Consider the following 23,463-nt stretch of genomic DNA (forward strand, 5'->3'; position numbering starts at 1 on the left):
ATAAAACAAGATTCTTAAATTATTGATAACTATGTAATGTACAACCTTCATTTGTCGATATATGAGACTTGTCATTTATGTAAGAATTGAAAAGAGACAACTTTAATTGTTCATGTATATTACTTATGTTATCTCATTGATGTTTGTGTACCAAGTATCTTTAAAAAAACACACAAAAAACAGACACAGCTACAAAAAAAAAAAAAAAGTATTAATCTTTCAACATCTGTATAGCAGGACACCACAAATAACCCTAAGCCTGATATCTTAACCCCTGCTGAGCAAAGTATCAGCATATAAATGGGGACAATTAAACATGTTCCAAATTGTACAAAACTACCAAGATGCTTTGCTTTCTCACTTCTTGCATTCTATCATCCCTGGTATTGTATATGAAATTTTATAACGCAGGACATACTTAACTGACAGAGACAAGAAGCCAAAAAAGGGGATAGTTGGTAACTATGCTCATTATACCTCAGTCTATGGTTTGTTCATGTTTTCTTTAACCAGTAAGGTTTCCTGGACTTCAGCCATTTTAAACACCATCTACCTCTCCAACTCTTAATCTGTCACAATGCACAATATCCAACTCTTTCTTTGCAAATTACAAATTTCTGTCATTTATGTGTTGCTCCATGTTTGTATATGTAGGCTTGTGCCATTTACCTTGCTTAATAATTATTTAAAGTGGGTTTATATTAGTTTAGATTAATACAATTTTTAAAGGCCCTGCAATTAATAAAAATTGAGCGAGGCACCTCATATACATAATATGAAGAGATTGTCAAATTTCTGGGAGAGTAGTGATAATTGTTCTGCCTAATTAAATTTAAACCTAAATATGATTATTATTTTCATTTTCATGGTTCATTATCTGTTATTGAGAATCAGATATTTACTGTCCATTTTGTTTTATTTCATGACAAAGAATTCTGACACAACAAAGTCTTTATCATAAAACGGTCTTACAGCATTCAGATCTACTACGTTATCCACCAACAATATGTAACACTTAAACACACACCATCATATGGACAAAATTAAATGAGTCTAATAGTTTATTGATGTCCAGAAAAGGATGCAGATAAACAAAGAGAATGCCAATGGTTATAAAAAATCCATAGGAACTTCTGCAGTAGATCTCCTAGAGAGCATGTTTGCCCTTTTATGCAGCTCTTTAGCTGCAGTCATTATATGCTTAAGCTATCTCTCCTAACCTACGGCATCCATAAAAATCTTTTAACATGGGTAGAAGCCCATAGGATAATAAATGTATGAATGAATAATTAACCAAGGTAACCATGCTATGAGGTGGAAAAAGGCATCACCACAAACAATACACATTTTTTGTCAAACTTATGTTTTCTACAAAATATACGCATTAGAATATGAGGGGGTTGCAAAGGCTCATTCTTTTCCAGGTTGAGTGCCCAGCTGAATATATTTCAATATACTGAATGCTGGGGATTCTTATACACATTGTGTGGCTGGTGAGTGGAATCCTAAGCACAGTCTACTGGGCGACTGAGAGGTCCCAGCTTGCCTTTACTGCACCTGGAGGTGCGCTCCTCATTGTAAGTGTGACCAATAAGTGTGACTTTTGCCTGTTTATACTGTACTAGGCTATGGGAGCTGTGTTTTATCACTCACAGGAACAGATGCCTGGTTTGCTGTTTTTTTGATCGAGTGCAGTATTAGCACACAGTGAGCTGGACCACTGCCAATTGATCCAGTCTGCACCATTTGCACCATTGGGTTTCTTCATCTTTGTAAGTACCATCCTATATCACATTGAATATTCTTCTGTATAGACATTACTAGGCCATATTGGTGCCTCTGTGACTTCCTTTTTTTCCAGATCATTCATCACCAGGGACTGACCATCCTTTTGACAGAGTGCTGCCTCTTGTTGGATGTTCAGGACTTTATATATGCAATACATTCTGTTGTGAAATAGCTTGATTTGATGTGTTGCTCATATTATTTCTTGAAGATTTTTGCTACAGGATTTGTATTTAGGAAGCGCCCCCTATGGGAATATCTTTTTTGCTTATATTTCCCTTATTCTCTGAATGAATAATTAACAAAGGTAACCATACTATGAGGTGGAAAAAGGCATCACCACCAATAATACATATTTTTTGTCAAACTGATGTTTTCTACAAAATATACGCATTAGAATATGAGGTAATTGCAAAGGCTCATTCCTTTCCAGGCTGAGTACCCAGCTGAATATATTTCAATACACTGAATGCATTATCTGATATTTAATGAGGCATTGACAGGCTTTCCAAAGCCATCATACAACAAATTTAATATAGTCACTGTATAAAATGACTTTTAGTAATTCTAAAGCATGGTAAAAAGAAAAAATGTGGCTGTATATACAATTCATATTTAAATATTTACATTGGTACCAAAAACTCAAGATAATATAACTTTTAATGGTCACAAAATTATATTACATTCTACTTCATTCAATATTTAAACATTAATGATGACCATTGTCTATCTCCAATACATTAAACTAGTACATACAAACATATATACAATATTAAAAAGTATATAAGGAGAGCAAATTAATACAATAGTTAAAGCGAATAGTTAGAAATAACTGTACAGTTCTCATAAAAAAGGGACCAATCATAATCCTGTTTAGACACCTAGGGGAAATAGACCCTAGTTCATAATTTTAATATATTCTCTCTTCTTCAAAAGAACCTCTCTGTTCCCTCTACTTCCTGGAATCTTAACCTGTTCTATTACCTGCAATTAAAGTTGGCTTGCACTATGCTCTGCAGCAGTGAAGTCTTAGGAGACAGGAAGTGCATCCTATTTACACATCTAATTTTGCATTTATGCTCTAATTCCCTCCTGGACTTGTCTTGTAGTTGTTCTGGATGAGTCAATAGTTACTTTTTCTATCCAAGTCTGTTCTGATCAATACAACTTTCATACTGGGGGATCTCATACGGCTATAATCTCAGGATTGCGTGTATTCAGAATTGTAATCACTTGCTGTATTTTTATTATGCTGTGTTTCAAATATTAATGTAACTAAATGGTGTATACCCAGTTAAAAATACACTATAAGATACACCATCACATGCAACATGTATTGACAGGATTTCAGTGTCATCACATTCTAGAGGGATCCTCTGGAGCCTAAACAGTCATATAACACAGATTTTGATTCCAGACAGGGTTTATTCTTTTTCTCCTAAGTGTTCCAGTTGTGTCTTTCTTGTGTGTTTCAGCAGAGAGTGGACTTCAAAGTGTCCATCATTCACTGTGTGCTACTTTACTGCTGAAGGAATTTTCAAAGATGTTTCATTGGATCTTAAAGGACCACTCAATGTAGTAGAATTGCATAATTAACAAGTGCATAATAAAAATACAATGAATTTTAACACATACAGTACTCTTTCAAATAACCTGTAGATTTTTTATGAAATTTTTCCTTCCTGTATCATATGACAGACATCAGCCAATCATAGACTATTATACTTCTACCCTGTGAGCTTGTACACATGCCCAGTAGGATCTTGTTCCCCAGAAAGTGTGCATATGTAAAGAGTGTACAAAATGTGATAATGGAAGTAAATTGGAAAGTGTCTTAAAACTGCATGCTCTTTCTGAATCATAAACATTTATTTTGACTTAGTGTCCCTTTAAGTTTGTATATATGTCCATCTGTTGCTGGGTAATAAAGCGCATTCCACTGATGTTTGATCTAAATATTCTTGAAGAACATTTTAAATTACAATGCAACTAGCTGAGGACCCTTCTCTGAAACCTATCTTTGTAAGCCCAAAGGGTACAAATATTCTCTCTTAGGAACAGTAGCTTCATCTGTGAATTCAAATGTGAACAACTTTAGGACATTTTGAACAAGTGTCCACCAGGACAAGGAACAAACATCCTTTATCACCAATATCTGTACACATGCTCTCCCAAGGTTTAATGGCCAAGACCATGTATGTATTTTTTTCTTTTCATGAGTGATCTCTGAGTCTGCACATAGCCGATACAAAAGACAACATGTTTACTAATATCCTTATTCAAGTATCCTCAATCACCACACATGCTTTTTGCTTCATGCAAACTATGCCAAGTATGTCCTTAACTGAGGTATGTTTTCTTGTAAAGCTTCAGGAATAATGTGTCATTTATCCCAGTGGAGATAACCATCTGTGTAAATTTAAAAAATATATATCTGGATTGATAAGGACAAAGATGTGATTGAGAAATATTACGCCAACCATTTTGCTTTTATATTTTTTAGGATTTCTGCTAATTCTGTATTTTTCTTCGTCCCTAGTTGGCAGTAACCTTGTTAGCTTTGTGTTTGAATGTTCCGATTCCTGTTTAGAAGTAGATGTTAAACTGCATCTGCATTTCCATTTTGGGTATGAGGACAGTTAATATACTACACATATGCCCTTAACAACCAAGCAGTCTGGATACAGTGGTAGAAGGTATATCTTTGTGAAGGTTATGAATAACTAACAAAGGTTTATGATTTGTCAATAAGATGAAGGGTCTACCACAAATATGAGAATGGAATTCCTGCTAAAATCTTATCCATTATTTGTTGCCAAAAGCAAGAGATGATCTTATGACAAACACCATGCAATTAAAAAAAGTTCCTTGTGTTTAATGTGAGCAGTGTCCTAAAGTCTGGGGGTGTTGGGAACTGCAGAAAGGCTTAAGGTCCATTTTTGTTGATCATTTGCCTTATGCAGCAATACCATTGTCTATTTTTGGTAAGAGACATTGGTCTACTGCTGTGAATTTATTGTCAATCAAAGATCATCATATAGTCTGATTTTTCCAGGCACAACAGGAGACGTCAATTCACTGGGCTACACTTTAAATAGTTCTTCCAATCCTTTTTAACTACCGTCTGCATGACAAATTTAATTGCTCTGCCGTAAAAAAAAGTTGGTATTGATTACATTTTTATAGAAGTATTACGGAATTACCTTTAACAATACAAATTTTTCATCAAAAACAGGAGCATTTTGTTTTTTACTTGCTTTACCCAATTATCCAGTTTGCTTCTTTAAATCTATAGGTTTCTGGGTTATGTGAATTATTTACAAAAATAAACATTATGTTGCCCTTCATAGGACTGCATATTTTTATTTTGTAAATAAATAGTGTTCTTTTCAGCGTCTTATTTAGAATGTATAATGTCAGCATCTTTAGTGACCTGTCCCATTATAATGACATATCTCCATTGCTCTCTTATGAGCGAGGTCTTTCTCGATTAATAGTGCCCATAAAGGGACATGAAACCCAACATTTTTCTTCATTATTCAGATAAAGCACAACATTTTAAACAACATTCCAATTTACTTTAATTATCCCATTTGCTTCATTTTCTTGGTATTCTTTGTTGAAGGAGCAACAATGCACTATTGGGAGCTAGCTGAACACATTAGGTGAGCCAATCACAAGACACATATATATGCGCAGCCACTTAGCAGCTAGCTACCAGTAGTGCACTGATGCTCCTAGGCCTACCTGTTTAAGACTTTTCACAAAGGATACCAAGAGAAGAAAGCAAATAATATAGCAGAAGCTGTTTAAAATTGCTGGCTCTATTGGAATCCTGAAAGTTTAATGTTGACTTTACTGTCCCTTTAATATTATTTAATTAGCTAGTCCCATAACAAATTGATCTCTAAAAATAGCTGATAAAAGTTCACTGAATCTGCAAGAACTTCCTAGATTTCCTAAATCTATAACATATGATTAAATATTTCCTCACTTTTCCTGTAGTAAGTCATGCAGGTGCCATAATCTGTGGCTTCTATAGTAGTCCAGAACACCACAGCTTGTTGTCCAAGAGCACTTAAAAACCTGACCTTACTGGAAACTAGTCTGACGTATACAAAAGCAAGAAGTAGAAGAAAAGGTAGGAAAGAATAAGAGCAAGAAAAAAAGGAGCAGAGGAAAAAAAGTCCATACTCGCCATAAATGCAGCCAGAAAAAATAATCTAAATCTATCAAAAAATGGGCAGGTCTCATAGACTCTCATCGCCATGAAATTATTGAATTTATCAGGTGAGCATAAATTATATTTTCTTTTATAAAGGTGGTGAGAGTTCATGAGCCATTACTCCTGAGTAACTAATACCTAAACTAATTGCTGAAATAATAATAATAATAAATATATATATATATATATATATATATATATATATATATATATATATATATAATACATACACACATATACACACACACACAACAATACTTAGGGGTATATGTATCAAGCTCCGAATGGAGCTTGATACCCCGTGTTTCTGGCGAGCCTGCCAGATTGCCAGAAACAGCATTTATGAAGCAGCGGTCACAAAGACCGCCGCTCCATAACCTGTCCGCCTGCTCTGAGCAGGCAGACAGACATCGCCGGAAATCAACCCAATCGAGTACGATCGGGTTGATTGACACCCCCGTGCTGGCGGCCTATTGGCCGTGAGTCAGCAGGGGGCGGCGTTGCACCAGCAGCTCTTGTGAGCTGCTGGTGCAATGCTGAATACGGCGAGCGTATTGCTCGCCGTATTCAGCGAGGTCTGGCGGACCTGATCCGCACTGTCGGATCAGGTTCGCCAGACCTTAATAACTATGGGCCTTAATGTCAATAAATGACTGCCTGAAGGACTTTCCTCCCAACAGCTGCTTCAGAAGAAGCAAAATATCAAAATGGTAGAATTTAGTAAAGGTATGTAAGGAAGACCAAGTAGCTGCCTTGCAAATTTGATTAACAGACACCTCATTCTTAAAAGCCCAAGAAGAAGCAACTAACCTAGTAGAATGGGCAGTAAAACATTTAGGAGGAGACTGCCCTGCCTCCAAGCAAGCCTTATGACTCAAAGCTTGAGCCAGGAAGCTAATGAAATGGCTGTAGCCTTCTGACACCTTCTAGAAAAATTAACAGAGTAGAGGATTGTCTAAAATCCTTAGTAGCCTGCAAATATAATTTTAAGGCTCTGACAACATCTAACTGGTGAAGATGTCTCTCCTTAAAATTTTTCAGATTAGGACATAAAGAAGGATCAACAATTTCACAATTGATATTATAAGAAGATAACACTTAAGGCAAAAAATCTAACTACATTCTCAAAGCCACTTTATGATGAAAAGCAAGATAAGGAGGTTCACAGGAAAGACAATTCATAAACTCTTCTTGCAGAAGAAATAGCCAAATGAAACAGAACCTTCCAGGACAAAAGCTGAATATCCAAATTATTCATAGGTTCAAAAGGAGGAATCTGCATAACTCCTAAAACCAAATTAAGGTTCCTAGGAAGAGAAATTGGCTTAATCACTGGCTTGATCCTGACTTAGGCCTGAACAAAACTCTGAAAATCAGGAAGCTTAGCAATCTTCTTGAGAAACTATACTGAAATAGCTGAAAACTGGCCCTTTAAGGAGTGGGAAGATAACCCTTTATCCAAACCATCCTGAAGAAACTAAAGAATTCTAAGAGTTCCCCCTAAAATCATGTTTCACACACCAAGAAATAAAGGCCTTCCAAACCTTGTGATAAATCTTCTTTGTCACACGTTTAAGGGCCTGAATCAAAGTCTCAATAACAGAATCAGAAAAACCACCATCTTAAAACTAAGCATTCAATCTCCAAGCCATCAAGTTTAGAGACTTGAGATCCTGATGAAAAAACCACAAACTCTGCCTGAGGACCCCTGGACCTCACAAAGTATCTGGGAAGCTTGTTGTTTAACTGAGAAGCCATCAGATCTATTTCTGGAAGAGCCCATAGATCCACAATCTGACTGAAAACTTCCAGGTGAAGAGAACTCCCCTGGATGAAGAGATGGACAACTAAGACAATTTGCCTCCTGTTTGCTCACTTCTGGAATATGCACTGCAGAGATTGTACAAATATTGTTTTCTGCCCAAGTGAAAATCCAGGACACCTCCCTCATCATCAGGTAAATGTGAGTTCCACCCTGATGATTGATGGAAGCCACTGCTGTGGCATTGTCTGAATGGAAACCCAGATAAGTCTCTCTTTTCAGACTTGCCAGTTCTGAAGAGCTCTGAAAATTGCACAGAGTTCCAGAACATTTATCAGTAACATCGCCTCCTAAAGCAATCAAACTCCCTGTGCTCTGTTGGACTCCAGACTGCACTCCAACCTGAAAGCCTTGCATCAGTCATGATTACCATCCAATGATAAATAAAGGATGACCCTAGAACAATGGACTGATGAAGTAGAGTATAATCCCTGCACCATTGACAAAGCATACAAAGCTATAGAAGTCTTGTGAAACCGAGAAGAAATAATATAAACTGATGCTGCTATCATCAGACCTAACACTTCCATGTAAAGAGCTACAGAGGGATAAGGAATAAAGATCTGAACAAGCTAATAGAAACTTCAGCCTCCTTTGGTCATTCAAGAAAAGTCTCATGGAGACAATCTATTATGACACATAGGAAAATAACCCTGTACTGAGGAGAAAGAGAACTCTTTGGAAAATTGATTCTCCAACCATGCTCTTGAAGAAACAACAAGAGTCTGTTGGTATGAGATACCAATAAAAGTAAAGATCAAGCCTGTACTAAGGTATCGTCCAGATAATGAAACAACAAAACATTCTATTTTATAACAGATAAGAGAGTTCCCAGAACTTTTTGGAAGAGCAACAAATTAAAAGGGCTTGTCCAGGAATGCAAATCTAAGAAACTGATTATGACCCCCTGTGAATAGGGATATGAAGATAAGTATCCTTCAAATCTATTGTGGACTTAAACTGCCCTTGTTAAACAAGAGTAGGAATAGTCTACATGGTCTCCATCTTTAAAGTAGGGAATCAATACCCAAGCTAGAGGACACATATGATAAGGGAGGGACAAGACAGGTAACCTAAACAGAAGGCACCACTGCTTGAAGAACCTTTCTCCCAAAAGAAGCCTCAGCCGAAGGAAAAGTATCAAATTTGTAAAATATTGAAAAAGTGTGTAAGGATGACCAAGTAGCAACCCTGCAAATCTGTTCCATAATAGCTCCATTATTAAAAGCCCAAGAAGAAGAAACAGCCCTGGTAGAAAGAGCCGTGATTCTCTCAGAAGGCTGCCGTCCAGCAGTCTCATAAGCCAAGCGAAAAATACTCCTCAACAAAAAAGAAAGAAGAAGCCATAGCTTTCTGACCCTTTCTCTTCCAAGAATAAACAAATAAGGAAGAAGACTGACAAAAATCCTTAGTTGCCTGTAAATAAAACTTTAAAGCACGTACTACATCTAGGTTGTGCAACAAACGTTCCTTATGAGAAGAAGGATCAGGACACAAGGAAGGAACAACAATCTCTTGATTAATATTCCCATCTGAAACCACCTTAGGAAGAAAAACTAAGGCAGTACGCAGAACTACATTATCAGAAGAAAAATAAGGAAAAGAGATTCATACTGCAAAGATGAAAGCTCCAAAACTCTTCGAGCAGAAGAAATAGCAACCAAAAACAAAACTTTCCAGGATAAACACTTAATATCCAAAGAATGCATAGGTTCAAAACGAGAATGTTGAAGAACTCTAAGAACCAAATTGAGGCTCCACGGAGGAGTAGCAAATTTAAACCTAGGCCTGACTCTAACCAGAACCTGGCAAAAAGACTTAACATCTGGCATATCTGCCAGAAGTTTATGCAACAAAATAGATAAAGCAGAAATTTGACCCCTCAAGGTACTAGCAGATAAACCCTTCTCCAAATCCTCTTGGAGAAAAGACAAAATCCTAGGAATTTTAACTCTATTCCAAGAAAAACATCTGGAATCACACCAATACAAATATATACGCCAAATCTCATAATAAATCTTTCTAGATACAGGCTTACGAGCCTGAATCATAGCTTCAATAACCGATTCAGAAAAACCACGCTTAGATAATATCAAGCATTCAATCTACAAGCAGTCAGCTTCAGAGAAACGAGATTTGGATGAAGGAAGGGCCCCTGAAGTAGAAGGCCCTTCCGTAACGGAAGACTCCAAGGTGGAAGAGATGACATCTCCACCAGATCCGCATACCAGATTCTGCGAGGCCACGCCGGGACAATGAGAATCACCAAAGCCCTCTCCTGTCTGATTCGAGCAATGACCCGTGGAAGTTGAGCGCACGGAGGAAAAACATATGCTAGACTGAAGTTCCAAGGAACGGCCAGAGCATCTAACAGTACAGCCTGAGGATCTCAAGACCATGACCCATACCTTAGAAGCTTGGCATTCTGAAGAGATGCCATGAGATCCAACTCCGGCTGCCCCCACTTGAGAATCAAGTTAGAAAATACCTCCGGATGGAGCACCCACTCCCCTGGATGAAAAGTCTGTCGGCTTAGAAAATCCGCTTCCCAATTGTCAACCCCTGGAATGTGGATCGCAGACAGACAACAATTGTGGGACTCTGCCCACTGAATAATCATGGCTACCTCTGTCATGGCCAAGGAACTTCGAGTCCCCCCTGATGATTGATGTAAGCCACGGACGTTATGTTGTCCGACTGAAATCTGATAAACTGGACTGAAGCTAACTGAGGCCAAGCAAGCATTGAAGATTGCCCTCAGCTCTAGAATATTTATAGGAAGAACTAGGAATTTAACCATAAAACTCTGCGAGCTAAAACAGCAAAGTTAGAAATCTTTGCAAATTTGATAACTTGAAGAGAAGCATCAGAAATAAAGGAATTAGCCAATTTAATCCTATCCTGAAGCTCTTCAAAAGGAGTGTCTGACTGAATAGAATCAGACAACGCATCAAACCAATAAGCTGTTGCGCTAGTGACAGTAGCAATACACACCGCAGGCTGCCATTGCAAACCCTGATGAACATACATTCTCTTAAAAAAAAGCTTCAAGCTTCTTATCCATAGGATCCTGAAAATAACAACTATCCTCAATGGGAATAGTAGATCTCTTAGCCAAAGTAGAAATAGCACCCTCATCCTTAGGCACTGTCTACCAAGACTCTTTAAGCAATAGAAAACATATTTTTTTTTAAATTGGAGATGGGGAAAAAGGAATCCCAGGCTTCTCCCACTCCCGTGCAACAATCTCTGAAGCACGATCAGGGACATGGAATACCTCCACTGCGTATGGAACATCAAAATATATAAGCTTGCTAGATTTCTTAGGAGTGATTATAACCATAGAATCAGAATCATCCAAAGTAGACAAAACCTCCTAAAGTAAAGAAACGGAGGTGCTCTAATTTGAACCTGAATGACACAACTTCAGCATCAGAAGAAGGAAATATACTGTTAGAGTCAGAGATTTCACCCTCAGACAATAAAGAAGAATCCTCTTCCTCAGACTTCTGAGAAGAGACATTAGAAAAAAACAACCCCTGAAACAGGGGTCTCCAAATTTCTAATCTAATGCTAAACTACCAATAACCCTTAAAAGTTAAAAAAAAACAAAAAAAAAACTAAAGCCCCAAATAGATACTCACGGTTCCTGAAGTCCAGCGGAGAAGGTCTTCTTCCAGGCAGGTCCATCATCTTCATCCACAGCGAAGGTGGAGCGGAGGTCCGGAGTGGTCTTTCCAGATGTGGCGATCCTCGGCGGCAGTTGCACTCCTCTGCGGCGGCAGTCCTCGGTGAAGGCGTGGAGGTTCCTCTTCATGCAATCGTCCGCTGCACACTGAAGAAAGAATTCAAGGTAACCCATATTTATTGGGGTACCATGAATTCCTATTGGCTGAAATTTTCAAAATCAACCAATAGGATGAGAGCTACTGAAATCTTATTGGCTGATTTGAACAGCCAATTGGATTTCAGTAGCTCTCATTCTATTGGCTATTTTGAAAATTTCAGCAACCAATAGAATGAAAGCTACTGAAATCTTATTGGGTGATTTGAGCAGCCAATAGGATTTTAGTAGCTCTAATCCAATTGGCTGTTTTGAAAAATTCAGCCAATAGGAATGCAAGGTACCCCAAATTGCGGTAACTTGCATTCAATATTCAGTATACCACAGACATCGGATAAAGAGGAGCTTCCAAGTCGCCGAGGACCACCGTCGCGGATCGCCACTTCTGAGAAGACCGTTCCGGACCTCCGCTCCGCGCCACCTTCGCTGTGGATGAAGATGATGGACCCGCCCGGAAGAAGCCCTTCTCCGACGGACTTCTGAAACAGTGAGTACCTATTTGGGGCTTTAGTATTAGTTTTTTTTTTTTTTTTTAACTTAGGTTTTTTTGGAGCACATTGAAAAAGAGCTGAATGCCCTTTTAAGGGCAGTGAAAAAACACAATTTATGCTTACCTGATAAATTTATTTCTCTTGTGGTGTATCCAGTCTACGGATCATCCATTACTTGTGGGATATTCTCATTCCCAACAGGAAGTTGCAAGAGGACACCCACAGCAGAGCTGCCACATAGCTCCTCCCCTAACTGCCATATCCAGTCATTCGACCGAAAACACGCAGAGAAAGGAGAAACAATAGGGTGCAGTGGTGACTGTAGTTTAAAGTAAAAAATTACCTGCCTTAAAATGACAGGGCGGGCCGTGGACTGGATACACCACAAGAGAAATAAATTTATCAGGTAAGCATAAATTGTGTTTTCTCTTGTAAGGTGTATCCAGTCCACGGATCATCCATTACTTGTGGGATACCAATACCAAAGCTAAAGTACACGGATGAAGGGAGGGACAAGGCAGGTACTTAAACGAAAGGTACCACTGCCTGTAAAACCTTTCTCCCAAAAATAACCTCCGAAGAAGCAAAAGTGTCAAATTTGTAGAAATTTGAAAAAGTATGAAGCGAAGACCAAGTCGCCGCCTTGCAAATCTGTTCAACAGAAGCCTCATTTTTAAAGGCCCAAATGGAAGCCACAGCTCTAGTAGAATGAGCTGTAATCCTTTCAGGAGACTGCTGTCCAGCAGTCTCATAGGCTAAGCGGATTATGCTTCGTAGCCAAAAAGAAAGAGAGGTTGCCGAAGCCTTTTGACCTCTCCTTTGTCCAGAATAGACAACAAACAAAGCAGATGTTTGACGAATATCTTTAGTAGCTTGTAAGTAAAACTTTAAAGCACAAACCATATCTAGATTATGTAATAGACGTTCCTTCTCTGAAGAAGGATTAGAACACAAGGATGGAACAACAATCTCTTGATTGATATTCTTGTTAGATACCACCTTAGGTAAAAACCCAGGTTTGGTACGCAGGACTACCTTATCCGAATGGAAGATCAGATAAGGAGAATCACATTGTAAAGCAGATAACTCGGAGACTCTATGAGCCGAGGAAATAGCTACCAAAAAAAGAACTTTCCAAGATAAAAGTTTAATATCTATGGAATGAAAAAGGTTCAAACGGAACTCCTTGAAGAACCTTAAGAACCAAGTTTAAGCTCCATGGCGGAGCAACAGGTTTAAACACAGGCTTGATTCTTAACCAAAGCCTGACAAAATGCCTAAACGTCTGGAACATCTGCCAGACGCTTGTGCAAAAGAATAGACAGAGTAGAAATCTGTCCTTTTAAGGAACTAGCTGACAATCCTTTTTCCAAACCATCTTGGAGAAAAGATAATATCCTGGGAATCCTGACCTTACTCCATGAGTAACCCTTGGATTCACACCAATAAAGATATTTACGCCATATCTTATGTTAAATTTTCCTGGTGACAGGCTTTCGTGCCTGTATTAAGGTATCAATGACTGACTCGGAAAAGCCACGCTTTGATAAAATCAAGCGTTCAGTCTCCAGGCAGTCAGTCTCAGAGAAATTAGATTTAGATGGTTGAAAGGACCCTGAAGTAGAGGGTCCTGTCTCAGAGGCAGAGCCCATGGTGGAAAGGATGACATGTCCACCAGATCTGCATACCAGGTCCTGCGTGACCACGCATGCGCTATCAAAATCACTGATGCTCTCTCCTGCTTGATCCTGGCAATCAGTCGAGGGAGCAGAGGAAATGGTGGAAGCTTGGTGTTCTGGCGAGACGCCATGAGATCCAGTTCTGGTTTGTCCCAACGATGAATTAACTGTGCAAACACCTCCGGATGGAGTTCCCACTCTCCTGGAAGAAACTTAGAAAATCCGCCTCCCAGTTCTCTACCTGGGATATGGATCGCTGATAGGTGGCAAGAGTGAGTCTCTGCCCAGCGAATTATATTGAGACTTCTAACATCGCTAGGGAACTTTTGTTCCCTCTTGATGGTTGATGTAAGCCACAGTCGTGATGTTGTCCGACTGAAATCTGATGTACCTCAGAATTGCTAACTGAGGTCAAGCCTGAAGAGCACTGAATATCGCTCTCAGTTCCAGAATATTTATTGGAATGAGTGTCTCCTCCTGAGTCCACGATCCCTGAGCCTTTAGGGAGTTCCAGACTGCACCCCAACCTAGAAGGCTGGCATCTGTTGTTACAATTGTCCAATCTGGCCTGCGAAAGGTCATACCTTTGGACAGATGGACCCGAGATAGCCACCAGAGAAGAGAATCCCTGGTCTCTTGATCCAGATTTAGTAGAGGGGACAAATCTGTGTAATCCCCCTCCCGTTATACCCCATATTACAGAGGGCTACCTTTAAAATCTCTTCCACACCATAAAGGGAACTCCATCCTCAACTGAAATAGCAATGGAAAAGGGCCCACAGAGCCCTGAGGGCTAAACCCCACCTAAAGCACCTCCCAGGGACATCATTATTAAATTTTAAGTAAAATGAGGAAATTAAGATGTGCAAGGGTCAAAAACCCTATACGTCATGCTAGCTTCGATATTTAACTGTTCTCAGATCTGTCTCTAACCACTCTTCAGAAGAGACAAGAACTAGCACGTTACAGCGCATTTAAGGAACCATAAAATACAGTATCATTGGGGGTTTCCAGTTTCTTTGATCATCACTCACGACAACAAGACCTTAATCTACAAACCCGGAGCAGATCTTCAAGCCTTCTTTGCGGACCTCGCAATCTCACAGGCCCAACCACAGACCGAAACCACTTCGGAAACAAGGGACTCTGAACTGCACTAACTTGTTACTCTTGCATTCTAAGACCTTACATCTTATGTGGTGTCAAGCTCACTATAAGATGGAACTGACACTCTGCCCTCTCCAATGTCGTTTGCTCTTATGCGGAGAGTCCGATTAACATGTACAACGGTATCTGCTTAATGGACCTTATGTTTTTGACTCCTTTTAATTTGATGTACTTAATATTGCATATGTCAATGTATAACACTGAACCTTTTTTGGGGGGGGGATAATATTTGTGACATGTCCTTTTCATAAAATAAATAAAGAATAAAAAAAAAAAAAGAGAGCCCGATTAAAGGTATTATTGAAGTGACTTCATATGATAATGCCTACATACAACCACTATCAATATTAATACTGTGTTAGAATGCTTTGTTTACTAGTTTTCATAGTTATGTAAAGTTTTTATTATGTTCAACTGACTTAGAAATCCTATATGCTGCAATTTGAGTGTACAATTCAGGTGATACACGCATACTGTATATATTAGTAGACTCATAGGACACATATGTTTTAGATGACTTGCTCCTTTTTAAAGTGTCACCTATCAGTTTGAAACACTTCAATAGGATTAGACTTTGGGTACCAAGTGTCCTTAAATGATAATGCATATTTAATATCATTACTTGCTAGGATGTTGTGTTTGCAAGATATGTTGGTTACACCCCACACGACTAACTCAAAGTTCTACCATGTTTTTTCAAGTGATGTATATTTGTATATTGGATTTGCTGCAGCGAAGCTGCTCAAAAAACATTTCTACAAACTCATAAGACACGGGATAAACCTTAGACAATCCCCTAAATGTGCAGCATAATTTAGTCCTCTTTATTAAAGGAGAGCGCACCTAGTTAATAAGTATTTATAGTTTGCCCTTAACCATATGGTAGCGGTTTTGTGCTTTTTTTCATACTACTGCCAACCCCCCTCCCGTTATACCCCATATTACTATACCTATGCAAGCACCCTGGGTCATGTATAAAGGACCCATGGAACATTTACAATAGTTCAAGTTGCAAGCCCTCATGGATTATCACCCTCACTTTTTTGTGTTAATCCTGTTTGGCTGCATTGCTGCTTGACATAAACATAAAATTTTCAGGAGCATTCGACCGAGTTTCTTGGCACTTGTTACTCGCCTTGTGTGTCAGGCGATTTATTTAATTTCCTACTCTTCTAACTCTTAAACTCTTCTTTTTCTCTTTTATAAATTTCCCCTAGCCCTTCCTTACTTCTCATTACTTTCTGACTTCGCTTCCCTTCTATTCTCCCCCTTTAATCCCCCCCTTTTTTTTCTCTCTCTCTTCCCTTCTCAGGATGTCACCCAAACAAGTAAATTTCATACGCACAATCTTATCTTTACTACAGTCAATGCAAAGGGCCTTAACAATCCAGGTAAAAGGTATATAGCATTCAGAGACCTCAAAAATGTACACAGTCATATATTGTTTTTCCAAGAAACGCATTTTCGTAAAGGTAGGGAACCAAAATGGCACAACTCACAATACCCTACAGCATACTTTGCCTCAGGTGCTTCCAAAAAATGCAGGGTGGGAATTTTAATACATCATTCAGTTCCACTCAAACCTTTGCACATAGAAAAAGACCCGGAGGGTCATTACATTGTTTTGACAGGCACATTATACGATCACCCAATCACATTATCGACTTTATATGCGCCAAACACAAATCAGCACCAATTCATTAAAACGATTTTAAACATTATTAGACTGTGCAAAAAGCCTGGTGTTTTTAACCGGAGATTTCAATGTCCCATTAGAACCGCATCCTTACACCGCTAACGGCACTTCCAGTATCCCTAGTAGAAAACTTAAATCAATTAAGACAACTATCTCCGATCTCATTTTACATGACACATGGAGAGCCTTTCATCCAACAACCAAAGACTTTACTTACTATTCACCTTCATTTAACAAATACTCCTGAATCGATTACATATTTACTGATACAATAGGGTTAGACATGATCAGTGCATGCAACATTGGCTCCATCACGTGGTCGGACCACACATCTCTTACTTGTGCGGTGCAATGGCCTGACATTCCACCTACAATGTACATTTGGAGACTAGATGAGACTAGATGATACACTTCTTGGTAAGCCACCAAATCAAAACAGAACTACAAAAAGCATTAACTGACTACTTCACACACAATGTGCCTGAGCATACCTCTATGAATAACACATGGGAAGCCCATAAATGTGTCATGCGCGGGGAATAACTCAAACACACGGCGAGATTATGCAAACAATATAGGGCTAACCACGCATCTCTCTTAAATACTATTACATCTTTAGAAAACCAACATAAACAAAATCCGTTGCATATATTGGTAAAACCCTAACACAGGCTAGGATAGAACTTAAACAACACCTATCGGAGGCATACCAGCGTAAAATGCTGATGATAAAACAACAATAATATGAGGGGGGAAATAAGCATGGAAAACTACTTGCAAGATCCTTGTGACAAAAGCAACTTTGATCACACATATATTGTATTAATGCAAAAGATGGTTCCATGTTAAAAAGTAACAAACAGATCGCCAGCACCTTCAATACATATTATGAGTCATTGTATAACATAAACAAAGCCACAGAAGCCCAGACTCAAGACCTAACCAAACAACAAGCCATTGACAAATATTTATAACTCTAAACCTTCCCCGGCTATCCAAAAGTTAGACCTACCTATCTCCCTGGAAGAGCTAAATGAAGCAATTAAAGATCTACCAAAACGGTAAAAGTCCAGGGCCAGGCGCCGGTTAACCCCCAGATATTACAAAACGTTCTTCAAATCCCTAGCTCCTATATTACTCCAGCTTTTTAAAAAATTAACCAACAACCCCCAACTTGCCGGCTCAATGTTGGAAGCCCATATTACAGTCATACCCAAGCCAGGCAAGTCCCCCACTGCCCTAGAAAATTTTAGGCCTATTTCACTGTTAAACACAGACGTTAAAGTTCTAGCTAAGATCCTATCACAGCGTTTAAATAAATATCTCCCAGACCTCATCTTGACAGATCAGGTGGGCTTTGTTCCTGGAAGAAAAGCCAGGGACAATACCTGCAAGGTTTGGCAATTAATACATCATGCTCGAGCAGAGGATGTACCTTTGGCACACTTCTCAACAGATGCAGAGAAGGCCTTTGATCGTGCCAATTGGCTTTTTCTGCGTCAAGTTATGGAAGCTATGACTTTTGGGACTCATTCATCAACATGACATTTTCATCATATTCCAATCCAAACGCGCGTGTTAGAGTAAATAGTACCCTTTCAAGTACATTTAGCATTATGAACGGCACCAGACAAGGATGCCCCCTGTCCCCCCTGTTATTTGCCCTCTCAATCAAAGCCCTTGCCCAAAAAAATTAGGAATAACCCCAACATCACTAGACTAAAAATGAGAGGTTGAGTACAAACAGGCTCTTTACGTGGATGATATCCTGCATACCCTTACAAACATAGATACCTCTGTCCCTAAACTTCTTAGAAACAAATAAATATGGTACCCTTTCCAACTTCCACCTTTATCTCTTGAAGTCAGAACTCCTAAACATTAGCGCACCTCAAGAACACATACAATACCTACAAGGGTCCTATAAAGGTACCCATAGCAGACTCAAAATTAAAATATCTAGGAATCTTTATCACGGAAAACCCTCAGGATTTATAATTATTTAAAACTAAAAAAAAGGAAATAATTAGAGATCTCTAACATCATGGAAAAACAAAACTCTGTTGTGGCTGGGTAAGATAGGGGTAATTAAAATGAACATCCTTCCACGTATCTTATATATTCTGCAGACATTCCCTATCCCTCTCCCAAAAGACTTCTTACCACACTTACAAAAAACATTGGAACAATTTGTTTGCACAGGCACAAAACCATGTGTCCCTAAAAAACATTGTACCTTCCGCGAGATAGAGGGGGGTTGGGTTTTCCTGAATTGGTGACTTACAGACACGCTATACTCTTACAGCGATTAATAGAATGGTCTCACAACACCACACACAAAGCATGGGTATGTCTAGATGGACAAATATTCCACCTAAACAATATGGGCACATTAGCATGGGTCCCTTCCCCTCTACGTCCCCAGAAACTAAACAAATATCCACTCTCTTCCCTTCTCATTCTTATCTTTTTATCCTCATTCTCATATTATGACACACGATTTAATGTTAATAACTGTAACACGCAATAATATGACGAAAATGTTAAAAACAAAACAGGCTTTGTAAAAAATAAGGTGAATCCAGATATACGCAAAGTACTCATCAATACGTACTCATCAAGTACTCATCAATAATTTGTTAATTTAACAGTCCCAATAGACCAAATATGAGACCATCCTCTGCAACAACTTGAAAATAACAATGACGCCAGACTGATGGCGAACTATGTACTGTTATATCTATTTGTATTGTTTACCTGCTATTTTGTCTCAATAAACCTTGTTTATAAATAAAATTAAAAAAGTGCATTGAGCAGGTCAAAATTAATTATTATTTCCATGTGTCTGTCTGTGTCTCTGTGTTTTACATTTGTCAATGATTTAATTTGGTGCTTTGACAAACAAAAAATCCTAAATACACAGTAGTATATTACACAATATGACTCAGTAATATGGGGCAGATTTGTGTATAAAGGAGTTAATATAAATGAAGTATATTACGTAAAAAGATCATTCTGATGAGTTACAACAATTATAATGAAGCTGTGTTGGTGTTGATGGCACAAGTATACACTCTACTAATCAGCATGCAGGTTTATTCTCTAAGTAAGACCTACTTTAGCTTGTTATCAAAGCAGCAGATATTACTAACAAATAAGCCGATTTTGGAGCAGCAGTAAAAATATACTTCCTGTACCTCATATATGACTCACACTTCTTTATGGTACAATTTAGCACATAAGCAACAAATAAATCACTTATCAGATATGATAAAAACATTTTATTTTAAGTGGGCACTGAAACAAGGTGCTTAAAGGTACAGTAAAGTCATAATTAAACATTCATGATTTAGACAGAGCATACAATTTTCAAATTTACTCCAATTTACTTCTATCATTTAATTTGCTTCCTTCTCTTGTTATCCTTTGCGGAAAAGTTTATCTAGGAAAGCTCAGGAGCAGCAAATAACCTAGGTTCTAGCTGCTGATTGGTGACTGCATATATAAACTGATTGTCATTGGCTCACACATGTGTTCAGTTAGAAACCAGTAGTGCATTGCTGCTCCTTCAACAAATGATACCAAAAGAAGGAAACAAATTTGATAATAGAAGTAAACTGGGAAGTTGTTTAATATTGTATGTTCTACCTAAATCATGAAAGAAAAAAATTGTTTTTCATGTCCCTTTAATAGCTAACAAATTAACTATTTTCTGGACTATTCTTCTGTGTTAAAAGTAACATTTGCAATGTACAAGAAAAAAAATATTCATGGTGATTTAAAAAAAAAAAAAAATATAAACAATTTCTAAAATATTCTACAGAATTTAGTTAGGGTTTTGTTTGTATGAGATTGTAGCTAGGCAGCAGAGTCTATTATGCAGAATGCATAAGCTGCACACTGATTTTAAATTGTATAAATCTAGAAGACATGCCATATCCACATCAGGAGCATAAAAAAACAAGCACATATGTCTCTCATAAGGCTGTTACCAAACATTAAACATATGAATATGTCATAAGAATTCTGAAATTAAAATTCCCATTAAAGGGACATGAAACCCAAATATTTTCTTTCATGATTCAGAAAGAGCATGTAATGTTAAACAACTTTCTAATTTACTTCTATTATCTAATTTGCTTAATTCTCTTAATATGCTGTGCTGAAAAGCATATCTAGATAGGCTCAGTAGCTGCTGATTGGTGGCTACACATAGATTCCTCGTGTGATTGGCTCACCCATGTGCATAGCTTTTTCTTCAACAAAGGATATCTGAAGAATGAAGCAAATTAGATAATAGAAGTAAATTGGGATGCTGTTTAAAATTGTATTCTCTATCTGAATCATGAAAGAAATATTTTGGGTTTAATGTCCCTTTAATACAAATATTTCTAACGTAAGACAATGGAACTCAAACAAAAACAAATGACGTATAAATAGCACAGACATCATTTTTCAGCCATTCTATAGTATTACGCTGCGCAAAGCAGTTCATCCAATAGAAAAGCAACTTTATATTCTGCCCGAGACGCCTGCTATTGATCAACCTTTATGGACCACAGGGGTACATGGAAGAACTCCTGTAGGTGTCCAGTTTTCTGATAGAAATTACATTTTAAACTTACTCATCCCACTGTTCATTGTGCTTTTGGTAGAGCAATGTATCCAGGGCAACTGCATTAACATCGAAGGCTCCTGGGGAAGGCCACTGATTGGTGAGATGAGTGGTTAACTCTTGTCTTGATCTTAAGTCATTATTCTTTAGAACAGTCCTGTGAAAATACAGACAGTGAGCTCCTTTATTTACTACCTAATAAAGGCTAATCTAATGGAAGAATGACAAGAAATAAAGGAAAATGGTATGAAGAATGGCTCAAAAACGATACACAGTAGTTCCTCATCCCATGCACTGTTAGTGGATACAAGAGCGTTTCTATTGGAAACACCTGTATTCTATAAATATATGTAATGGAAAACACCGCAACATACTGACAGATACGTTTCATTTTTAAATGAGTGCACATTGCTTCTATCATGTAACAATATCTTGTAATAAAAAATACAAATCTGCATCAGGAGCAAACTGCAGAAAATAAACTGCTCTACTATTACAGAGTACTTTTTGTTTTTACATTTATGTCCCTTAAAAAATATGTATAAACAGTAACATAGCAGTTAAAGGAATATTCATTTTTCTATATGCCATAAAATTGCACTGTTTTGCAGTCTAAGGACACACCCCTTGAGTGGTGTTATCTTTTCTTTTTTGGTGTGACCGAGTAAGAACAGATATAAGTGAGCTTCAGCACTAATTAAGCAATGTAGTAGATCAGGGTTCTGAATTCCACAGAATGTATCTGAGACACCCATAGGGCAGTGAAAAGAAAAACTAAAACTTCTAGATATAAAGTGACAGGAAAAGCAGGCAAAATAAATAAAAAGGAAATTGCAATGTTTTGCCGCTTTGCATCATGAAATATTTTATGGCCAATTCAATTATGGGTTTAAAAAGATTTAAGGACAGATTACGAGTGGAGCGCAAATAGTTACGCGTAAACAAGTTGAAACTAAACATGATCGCTTGAGCGCAATAGCAATGTGAATGCACGTGATATTCTAAATTCAGCTTTTGTGTTTGCTGCGTTATCGCACAAGCAAAAACAGTTTACATTCAACTCATAATACGAGTGAAACCCGAGGAGCACAAAAAGCTTACTTCTAGCACAGTTAACGCTCGAGCGGGAGTGATAATTAGCACTCCATTAGTAATCTGGCCTTTATTTGGCTATTCTGTATTATACCTAATACAAATGTACTTAATTAAAGGGCTATTATAGTCAAAGAACGTGCTCTAATCTGCTCTACTGTGTGTTTAACTGTCACAAAGGTGATAAACTGAGTAGAAGTGCCTCTCTGGATCTGCTGGTCCCAATGCTGATCCAAAGGGCAACACGGTCGCATGACTCAGATGTGCAACTAGCACTGCTGATTGGATCAGTGGCAAGTTCCACTCGGGACCAGCAGTGCTCCGCAGGTCCAGAGTGGCACTTCTACTGTTTGTGTAACTCCTTTGCGGGGGTTAAACACACAGCAAGGTCGATAGTTGTAAAATGACATTATTATTATTATGGACCTTTGAACACCAACAAAATATTGAGAATAAACGTAATATTGAAATCGTAGCCCACAAACTTTAAACAATATAAGACCAGATTACAAGTTGTGCGTTAAATAACTTTTTTGCTTGCGCTAATTGCACTCAAAGTAAAAATGTATCGAGGCCGGGTTGCCACGTGTATTACAAGTTGAAAGTTAACGTGCGAGCAAGTCCAATGCACGCAAACACTTGGACTTCGGATGCTGCAACCGTGCTGACTCTTCTCCCTTTAGACTACTATTGGGCCTGCTAAAAAAACAAACAAACCAATATTGTATTATTAATGTTACAAATGTTTGTCTTTGTAATAATGTAGAGGATGTTGAAGTTCTCTAAAAAAATGTATTTCTGATCAAATTGATTTTAAATGACAAAAATAAATTGCTTTTCTTTCGAAAACAAGGAAATGTATAAGCAACACCAAACTTTTGAAAGTGTATGTGTGTGTATAGACCTCATTTTGAATCAAACTGAAACTATGTGGCCTGGTGGTCAGCTTATATTGTATTTTAGCTTTTAAAGTATTGATTCTGTTCTAAGGAGAGCTATCTCATTGTTAGATGTTGTTTGCAACAGAACTCTCTAAGGATACATCAC

At 38.0% G+C, this 23,463-nt stretch overlaps 1 protein-coding gene across 1 annotated transcript in view; it reads right to left on the bottom strand.

Annotated features, from left to right (window-relative positions):
• RUNDC3B (RUN domain containing 3B) overlaps nucleotides 1–23,463 on the bottom strand; it is an 848,400-nt gene that overhangs the window by 136,946 nt on the left and 687,991 nt on the right. Inside the window, 1 exon segment of the mRNA XM_053713995.1 lies at nucleotides 21,335–21,481. Within this exon segment, the coding sequence (XP_053569970.1) occupies nucleotides 21,335–21,481 (147 nt within the window).

This window comes from Bombina bombina, chromosome 5 (genome assembly GCF_027579735.1).
Source record: "Bombina bombina isolate aBomBom1 chromosome 5, aBomBom1.pri, whole genome shotgun sequence".
NCBI classification, from domain to species: domain Eukaryota; kingdom Metazoa; phylum Chordata; class Amphibia; order Anura; family Bombinatoridae; genus Bombina; species Bombina bombina.